This window comes from Camellia sinensis, chromosome 12 (genome assembly GCF_055761805.1).
Source record: "Camellia sinensis isolate YWXY chromosome 12, ASM5576180v1, whole genome shotgun sequence".
Taxonomy (NCBI): Eukaryota; Viridiplantae; Streptophyta; class Magnoliopsida; order Ericales; family Theaceae; genus Camellia; species Camellia sinensis.
In genome coordinates, this window is record NC_138972.1 from 85,903,758 (window position 1) to 85,913,802 (window position 10,045).

Here is a 10,045-nt window from a genome sequence, read left to right on the forward strand (position 1 = left end):
GATATCCGATTAACATGATTTTTTACAGGTAGATAGTGTTCGACGAGTTACACACATTGAACGGTTCAGATTATTAAAATGGGACCTGTGATGACCCCCACAGGCCAAACAAAACCGTCCAATGCTTTGTACAAAAATTAGGCAATAATTTCCATAGCCAATTCACTCCAGCCGGTTGTACGGCTGGGGCCACCTCTCACTAATCATCTCTTACACACTTTTTTTTACAATATTTTAATACACATTTTTTCATAAAAAGTTAAAAAGTTAACCCAAACCTGCATATTTTTTTCTCAACTTTTTTAGTCTAAAAAGACAAAAAGTGCACTTTTTTAGAACACCCCAAACCAGCCCTAACTCTTTAATCAATAATAAATATAATTTTAAAAATAAATTATTAATAAAAAATGTATTCTGATAAAAAAATTATTAATATCTAATTAATATAATTTTATATAAACATAAAATAATTTAGATAATATAATTTTATATAAACATAAAATAATTTATAAATACTAAGCGCTTCAAATTATCGAAATAAAACTATCATAAATCCAACAAATTTAACAACACGCTACCATTCGCACCGGCGAAAGCCTCCCCCTTTTCAACCCAACCCAACCCAACCCAACCCAACACAAACCCCTTCATCAATGAGATAGTGAACTCTCTCTCTCTCTCTCTCTCTCTCTCTTCCACAGTCTGCGATTCCAAAGTCAAATCTCCCAAATCTCTCTTTCAAACACCCAAAAAAAACTAGACAACAAACTGTAGGCCAAAAAGCGACGGAGAGAGAGAGAGAGAGAGAGAACCGAATTGACATGACCGCATGCCTCAAGATCGATCATCATCATCATCATCATCATCGCCGTCGTCATGATGAACAACAGAGGCAACACCACCACCTCCATAGCCGTCAACGGCTCGATGTCGCCGTCTTCGGCCGCAAATTCTCAGTCGCAAGGGCTTAAAACCTACTTCAAAACCCCCGAAGGCCGTTTCAAACTCCATTCCGACAAGTCTCATCCCCCCGGCCTCCTCCCCTACGCCCTCGGCAAATCCGTCACTCAGGTCCACTCTCTTCACTCTCCTCCTAGCTCTCATATATATGTGTGTAGTTTGTGTTTAGAATTCGATTCATTTGGTCTCGTTGTCTAAATAGCCCTAGCTCGGCTTGAGACAGTCCGTTTGGATTGAGGTGTTTGTTTGCTAAGAAAAGAAAAGAAACGGTGAGAAAGACTGTAGTCACTTGTTTGGGTGATTAAGTAGAAAAGAAATGGTGAGAAAGTATAATTCCTTATAACTTCTGTTTTGTTTGTTAGACTTGTGTTTTTGGATATGGATTTTTGGATAGGATAGGATAGGGATTTAGAAAGGGCAATAGATAATAAAAAAATTAGTTTATATTTTATTTACATTTCCTCACATTTTCCTTTTCCTTTTTAAAACACTATCCAAATTCATGATTCCAAACAAATGTAAAAATGATGTGATTTGTTGAGAAACCAAAATTGCTATTTATGAAATTAATAATACCTAAATTATCTCTCTCAATACAAAGCAAATAGAATTAATGTGTGTCGTCTTTATTTATTGTTCATCCACACAAATTCTATGTTTGTGTGCGAGTGTTTTTCTGTTTCTAGTAATTGATTTGAAATGAATGACATTTCATTGTGTTGTTTAGATAACCCTAGTGCAGCTCAAGGAAAGGACCACACAGGAGGTTGGAGTGCCGAGCTCAAGCTACAGTGCCAGCAGCGGAGTGAGGTATGTGGCAGCGAAGTTTTTGGGCAGTGGCAATGGTAGCCGAGGGCTTAATGGGACGAGTAAAGCCAATGGTGGGGCTAGTAGGAACGGATCGATGGGTGGGTTGAACGGGTCTAATTCTATGCTTAATTCGAATTTTGATGGCAAAGGGACGTATTTGTTATTTAATGTGGGCGATACGTTGTATGTCGGCGACCTTAATTCACAGGATAAGGTAATTTGATGTTGTTGACTCACATTTTTGCAAATGAATGGTCATTTTGATTTGAAACTATTGGTAAGAAGATTTGAATGTTTTGTGTGCAGGATCCAATAAAAGCGATACACTTCAGTAATTCGAACCCTGTTTGTCATGCCTTTGATTCTGAAGCCAAGGACGGGCATGACTTGCTGATTGGACTGAACTCTGGGGATGGTAAGAGTTACTGCCCTCAATTAATAGAAGTGGATTTTTAATGGAGGATTAACTATATTACTTTGCTTTGTTTTGTTTTTGTTGTTGTAGTCTACTCAATATCTTTGAGACAGCAATTACAAGATGCTGGGAAAAAACTTGTAGGTGCCCAACATTATAACAAAGAGGCCTCTACCAATAACAGGCAAGAAATTATATATTATCTTTGGTTTCTGTTATCCGTTGTTTTGATTGCTCGAACTTAATTGTCATGTTCTGCCTCTCTCATAGTTTGGATTGTCTTCTTGTTCTGGTTATGCTTGGAGGCTGATCGTCTTATACTTCACCTTTATGATTTCTGTTATTTATTATGTGAGAGGTGATGAATACAAATGAGCTGCCCACTGAAATTGCTTTCATTTGCTTAACATTCCAAATTGATTATCTAATAAAAAAAATGATGGATTTGTTCCCTTGATTCTTCCGAAATATCTAAAGTTGGAAAGTTGAACGGGTTATTGTCAACAGTAGTGGTTGAAGTTTATTTTGAAGATGTGATGGAGGCAGATTAAAATTAAAAGTTGACGTGTATTTTTTGGGGGCGTACTTTCATATGTATTTCTAGATATGGTTTTGGGCATTCATTTGGAAGCTTTTGGAAATATTCTGATAACATTGTCTAGGAATATGAATACAAAAGAGGATGAGGTTGGTTGATATAATGATTGGGTTGGGTACAAATTTACCTTGTCGACATGAAACTAAGGCCTCGTTTGGGAACATATTTTTTTAGTAACTTTTTGACTTTTTGGCTAAAATATGATGTAAAAAAAACTTGTATGTTTGAGAATAATTTTTTAACTTTTTATGAAAAGATGTATAATAAAATAATATAAATAATTAGAAGTGGGAAAATTGAGTTAAACCAGTGAAACTTCACCTGACCTGCTCTCAGGTAAAGTAATGTCAAGGACAATTTTGCAGCATGAAGTGACCTGTGCCTTGGGGGAAACATGGGGGTTGTTGACAAATTTATCAAGGTGTATACATATAAAATATTTTTTTTGTATATAAAAATATTTTTAAAATCTTTATAATATTTTTAAAAATCTAACATAATACAATAAACGTATAAAAATATTTTTAAAAATCTTTAAAATATTAACATGCGAAAAGTACAAAAAACAAACTTTTTTTTGTATTTATTAAGTTTTGTAAATATTTGTGAACACATATTTTACTTTTTCCATATATGTACAATAAGGTGCATACGTACGAAATTTGCTTTAAATTTGTAATACACTACAAACAAAAAAACAAGGAAAACGAAAAACCAATTTCCAATGATGGCTGCCTAGTACACTATCTTTGATGGAGCTACTATGCATAGGTTTGTAGGATAAAACTTGAAAGTGGATCAAAGAATAATTTGATCAGCTGCATGGATCATGTGAAGATTGTAATAGTATATCAGGAGAACTTTTGGACCCTTCATCCACCAGCCTTAAGTGGAAGTAAGCTGACCCACTATGTTGGTCAGGAACAACGGTCATACTCATACTAACATAAGTAGAGAATTTGGCTTCATAACAGTGTTGTGTATGAACCATAGATGAGGGAAGGGCTTGAGCAACTGGCAGGACATAATTTAGTGATTACACAGTATAGGTGGAAATCAAATAATGATTCTCTAATCAGATGACCAGTTGATATCCGATTCTTCTCTTACGTCTCTGCAGTCCTTACTTAGCTCTCTGTATATAGGAAAGACAATAACTGTATAAAGAACTAACTAATTTTGGCCACCTTTGCTCTACTCGAATGGAAATTATTTTTACTTTGGTTTTTATATTGCAACATCTTAAAATTTAGAGAGTGAATATACAAGAGATTTTTTTTTTTATTTTTAAATTTTAAATGCAACATTTCCTCTTTTTTTTTTTTATTATTTTTTTTAATTATTGAGAATTAAGTTAGGGTTGATTCATAAGGTTAATTTGAGCACGCCATCAGATTGCTGTTGTGCTGTGGAAAATCACATTTTGTTGATTGGAGAGAAATATGTGGTGGAAGCACCTCTAAATGGCCTATGTGGGAAACATGAAGGATTTTGTTTTTACTTAGTTTTATAAGCTTGCCAAAAATATATTTTTTTCCTAAGCTTATAAACTTTATTAATTAACATGCTGCTTTGTCATGATATTGATGTTATAACGTCTAGTTGTTATTATGAATGAGCAACCAACTAGTTGTTTTTGATAGTCGATGTACTAGTGTTGCATGGATACCCGGGCGTGATGGTGCTTTTGTTGTTGCTCATGCTGATGGAAACTTGTACGTATATGAAAAGGCAAGCGTCAATTTTCATTAGAAGTTCCTATGTTCTGTCTGCTTCAGTTTTCATCCTCCACTTCTATTGCATGTACTGAATTTAGAGTAGGTTTTTTTTTTTTTTTTTTTTAATGTATGATAGAGCAAGGATGGTACTGGTGATGCTTCCTTCCCAATCATCAAGGATCAGACTCAATTTTCTGTTGCACATGCAAAGTCTAGTAAGGTAATTAGTATTTCATGTTCTGGCAATATTTTTGGATAGATACCTTAGCATGCGGTCCTAGGATTTTGCCTCTTCTATCCGGTTTGGTGTTTAGTATTTATTGTGCAAAATTGAATTGCTGGGGCTGGGGCTGGGGCTGAAGCAATGAAAATGGTTATTGCATTGTGTGCTTTTCTGATATGTGAAATGTTGGCTAGCAAAAATGTAAAAGTAGCAAGAATTAATCTCATGGGTGAGAAAAAGAAAATTTTGTTTTGAGGGGGTAAGAAAAAGAATAGAAAGGAAAAAAAATTTATTTTTTCATGCTCATCCTTGGATGTAAGCTAGCCAAATCAAGTCTGTAAATCCCAAGGGAATTATTGCTTCTCTAGCCTAAGAAGGTGATAAGGAGAAAAAAATGAAGAAGGAAAAAAGTCAAGAAACTGCCAGGTGCAAATGGTTGTAAAGAATGGTGGCTGTTTGGTTGTTAGGTTGTTAGTAGCCCTCAGGTATAATTTTATGTGATGTCCAAGAATTTTTACCATGTCAAAAATCCATCTCTTTACATGTATGTACAAGTATGCACTAATATATTATTGGATTTTGCAATCCTAATGCACAAGTGGAGTAGGAGAGCATTGTACCCGCTTTTATCGAAACTAAAACTGTCCTTTATACCTCAATAAAATGAGAGGGAAAAGAAATTGTAATTTAAACAATGAAAAATTAGAAATAAAAAGGTCTGGAGAAATTTACAAGTATAAATCCATAGTGTTTTGCTTAACTTCGCCTATAATGTTTTAACTCTTTTTTCTAGTAATTGTTTTTCGAAAATTATTTAGAAAAATTGGGTAATTATCTGCCAGTAGTGCTACCTACCTCATTTTTGTCTATCTATGATTTCTTTGCAGAGTAATCCTATCATGAGATGGCATATTTGCCAAGGTTCTATTCATAGCATTGCTTTCTCAACCGATGGGAAATATTTGGCGACTGTTGGTAGAGATGGTATTGTGTTTATCTGCCACCCTTCCGTGGACATGTGCCAACTGTATATAGGTGCTAATAACAATATTTTTTGTAGGTTATTTACGAGTTTTTGACTTCTCAAATGAACAACTGATTTGTGGTGGCAAAAGTTATTATGGCGCTCCTCTATGTTGTGCCTGGAGGTAGAAACAGCTTTGTTGTTGCCCTGCATAAGTAGTCGTTGATTAGTTAGGATTTGTTAATTATGATTTCCATTTCAGTCTGCTCGCATATCATCTTTGCTGTTCTTTTCTATTTTTCTTAAGAGGACCATTAAAAACCTTTAGAAATGATCACATATGACTTGTGCATACCTTTCTCAGTGGTGATGGAAAATACATCTTGACTGGCGGTGAAGATGATCTAGTTCAGGTTTGGAGTATGGAAGATAGAAAGGTAGTAGCATGGGGCGAGGGGCACAACTCATGGGTGAGTTTTTGATTGAATTAATCTGCTTTAATTAGCTTTCTTTGAGTAGCTGTCTTACACATGGACTCCATGGCTTGCAGGTCAGTGGAGTCGCTTTCGACTCATATTGGTCTCCGCCAAATTCAGAGGACACAGGAGAAAATGTCATGTATCGCTTTGGTTCTGTCGGTCAGGTTTGTTGCGTTTCCTTTTCAATCTAGCATACCCCATTCTATGCCATTAATTAGGTGATAAATCATCTTCAACCATGTGTGCTACTAACTCATCACCGAAAAAGAAGTTATAAAATGTTCATGCATAATCTATGAATATAAAGCTAGCTTCCTATTTCTCTATTTCTCACTCTCACAGTCTATTATTCAAACCCTTCATCCTCATCCCATGCTTTAACGTTCAGACCTTTTTGTTTTGTGTGGGCTCAAGTGACTATCCTGTGCTTATAGTTTCAGTTTCATTTATATATCATACTTAATCTGGAACTTTCAGTGATAAAACCCACGTCTATATCTACTTGTATTTTTATATATTTTCCCCTTAATAATCTTCTTGCCTAGATCATGTTTATGTATTGTTAATTGGACAGAACACAACCCACTCAAGTTTGGAAAAACTTTAAACTGAATTAGAACAAGGCAGCTTTCATTATCTTAAAATATGAGACAGAGCCCGTGTCAATTTTCAATGAAATTAATAAATTAATCTGTTGATGCATGTCTCATAAATAGGAATGGCAACGGGCTGGGGCGGGGTCGGGGATCACCCTCTCCGTCCCCGATCCCCGATGGTGGAAACTCCCCCGTCCCCGGTCCCGATGCTCATCACCACCCCCGCCCCTTAACGAGGATCGGGTTTCTCCGATCCCGAAAATTCCCCGACCAAAAGAAAAAAAAAAAAAATCAGCTCCATAATTTCTTCAAACTACAACAACAATAATTAAACAGATCTAACAGAGAGAATGTCATCAACAACAACAACAACAATTAAATCAGCTCCATATTTTCTTCACGAATTCATCAACAACATCAACATCAACATCATCAACAACAACAACAACATTATTTTCAACAGATCTAACAGATCTGACCTCAAATGTAAAAATAAAAAATCAAACCAGTGAGAGAGAGAGAAAGAGAGAGATGGAGAGAGAGGGAGGCGATATCCGTCGTGTCAGAGGAGGCGACGACGGTGAAGAGGAAGCAACGGAGCAGCGTACTGTCGCACATGGAGAGACGATGCTGACTGTGGGGCGACAGAGCAACGTACTGCCGTGGATAGAGACACAACGCCGACTACGGATGGAGACGACGCCGACTACACAGAGAAGAGAAAGTGAGAGAGAGAAGAGACTGTCTCAGTCAGTGTCCCCCTAACCCTAAAATAAAAAAAGAAAGAGGGAAAACATATATATATAGACAGCGGTATAATGGTCATTTCATTTCGGGGAACCGGGTACGGGGCCGGGGACGGGCCGAGACTGTGGAACATATCACCGTCCCCGGCCCGAAAATGGTCGGGGATTTATTTTCAAATTCCATCCCCGGCCCGTCGGGAATATTTTCTGGGAAAAACTGTTTCAATCGGGGTCGGGTCCCTGTCGGATCGGTTTCAAATTGCCATCCCTACTCATAAAGAATTAGAATATACATGCAACTAAGGGAAGCCACAATAATTTCACAATCTCTTTTTGCTCACCATTGTTAGTTTTTGTCGGTGTTTCTTGGCATTGACTGCAATGTCCTCGATGTTGGTTTTGGCATTATTCTTTTACATTAAGAAGGAACGTCAATTTACAAAATTTTGATTGGTGTTGAGAGGTGTGTAGAGGCTCGTATTTTATGTTGTCCACCTTTAAAATCAAGTTAATATTAATGAAATTCTTCTTAGGAAATGAAGAGAAACTGGGTTGTGTTCCACATTTGATTGCTTCATAATTGGCGATTGGAATCCACTATTAACTACTATAGCCTTTCAAGATATAGAATTAGTGAATGCTTGCATAGATAACGGTTCGATGATTGTTTGTCTTTATGGTCACGTGGGTTTTTCAAATCCTATATGTGGTACATATGCATTCACTTTGATCACATGGCTCATACTGTTGATTTGTGTAACAACAATCTATCATGATCTGTCACTATCTTCTAATGAACTTGATGCAAATTATAATTTGCTCCATCTTTAAGCAGGACACACAATTGCTTCTCTGGGACCTGTCTATGGACGAGATTGTAGTGCCACTTCGCCGGTGCCCACCTGGTGGGTCCCCTACATTCAGCAGCGGAAGCCCATCATCTCACTGGGACAGCATAGTCCCAGCGGGCACTCTCCAACCCGCTCCAAGCATGAGAGACGTTCCAAAGCTCTCCCCACTAGTCGCCCACCGCGTCCACTCTGAACCTCAATCTGGCTTAATTTTTACCCAGGAATCTGTACTCACTGCTTGTCGAGAAGGGCATGTGAAAATTTGGATGAGACCCGGGGATCAACAATCAAGCAACTCAAAAGCCACTTCAAGTTCTAGTTCAAAGGGAAAGACAACATCGTCAAGCAAAATCGGCAGCTCTAGCTACAAATAATTATTAGAAAGGTGTAGCCGAAAGCGGTTTTATAGAATTTGAGTATATAACTATTTATGCCCCTTTTTTTTAACATAATTGAGGTCATACCGAGTCGAATTTCTCTCATGTGCAGTGAGATTAGTCAAACGGTCCTGTTGTATAAGAGTAGCATTCAATTTAACCACAGGAAGAAAAGAGATGAAAATGAATGTGCGGTACAATATCTAAGAGAGAGAGAAAGAGAATATTATATTATGTATGCATTTAATATTATGTATCTTACGGTACAATGAAAAGGCCCATATAGGCAAAGATAAGAGGGGGCAACAAAAATTCATGGAAATATCTTAATATAGTAAAATATAATTATAGCATCTAATATATATTGGGGTTGTTTGAGGTGTTTTAAATAAGTGTATTTTTTGTCTTTTTGGATTAAAAAGTTGAGGAAAAAAATATGGATGATTGGGTTAATTTTTTGACTTTTTATAAAAAGTTGTGTATTAAAAAATTGTAAAAATAAGTGTGTAGGAGAAGATAGGGTAGGAGGCCGTACGGATTGGCAGGGTGAGTAGATGAGAAAATATTGTTTCCTTCTCGGGCTTTGATTGTATGGTGTTGTTTGGCCTATGGGAGCCTACCACAGGTCTCATTTTTCTAATCAGAACTGTTGAATGTGTAGAATTCGTCGAGTACTATATTCTTGTAAAAAATCATGTTGATTGGATATCGATAGCTATTTGATTGTGTTAGTTTTTTTTTTGTTAACTGTTAACTATAACACCATCTATTTTTATACAAAATTAATTTGATCATGTAGTTAGCGATATTCGATAGATGTGATTTTTTACAGGCATATAGTACTAGATGAGTTTTACATATTGACGGTTCAGATTATTAAAATGGGACTCATGGTGGGTCCACACGGGCTCAACTTTACCATCCAATTTAGTGAATATAGACATAATTTTTTTTTTTTTTTTTTTGGTCTCTGTCACTGGCTAGTTCATCATGTCAGTGCCAATCTTGGGCCATCTTCTTTATATGTATTAATATTTGTATATTAATTTTTTAATATTTTTTTTGGTAAATAGTGATAACTTTTTAACTTTTTGGATAACTTTTTGACTTTTTAGCTTTTTCTAAGGTTGCCAAACCAGCCCATAGTATAATAAATATACATACCATATTCACTAACAGTCTCCCTCAAACACAAGGTGGTTGTCAAGGTAGTTGTAAAGAGACCAATTGAGTTTGGAAAGAGAATTAGAGAAAATAAAATAAAATATAATTAATAATGCTGAAAAATAATTTATGGTCGTGTCAAAC

At 36.2% G+C, this 10,045-nt stretch overlaps 1 protein-coding gene across 2 annotated transcripts; it reads left to right on the top strand.

The window, feature by feature from the left end:
- Window positions 1-545: 545 nt before the first annotated feature.
- On the top strand, window positions 546-9,059 carry LOC114297832 (uncharacterized). Of its 2 annotated transcripts, none has more exons than XM_028242305.2 (11): window positions 546-1,071; window positions 1,688-1,984; window positions 2,077-2,185; window positions 2,276-2,369; window positions 4,427-4,514; window positions 4,638-4,721; window positions 5,612-5,708; window positions 5,785-5,872; window positions 6,053-6,158; window positions 6,239-6,331; window positions 8,345-9,059. In XM_028242305.2, exons 1-11 carry the CDS (start codon window positions 877-879, stop codon window positions 8,732-8,734), a joined length of 1,641 nt encoding a protein of 546 aa, XP_028098106.1. In that variant the 5' UTR covers window positions 546-876; the 3' UTR covers window positions 8,735-9,059. The 2 variants fall into 2 exon arrangements, with proteins under 2 accessions (XP_028098106.1, XP_082755263.1); XM_082899137.1 differs by having other exon boundaries at window positions 576-1,071; window positions 4,439-4,514.
- Window positions 9,060-10,045: the final 986 nt, after the last annotated feature.

Excerpts from the sequence above, each read along its gene's own strand:
- LOC114297832 (XM_028242305.2), top strand. The coding sequence starts at position 877 with ATGATGAACAACAGAGGCAACACCACCACCTCCATAGCCGTCAACGGC. Across the intron at positions 1,985-2,076 it reads ACCTTAATTCACAGGATAAG|GATCCAATAAAAGCGATACA; the intron begins GTAATTTGATGT and ends TTTTGTGTGCAG. Across the intron at positions 5,709-5,784 it reads GGCGACTGTTGGTAGAGATG|GTTATTTACGAGTTTTTGAC; the intron begins GTATTGTGTTTA and ends TATTTTTTGTAG.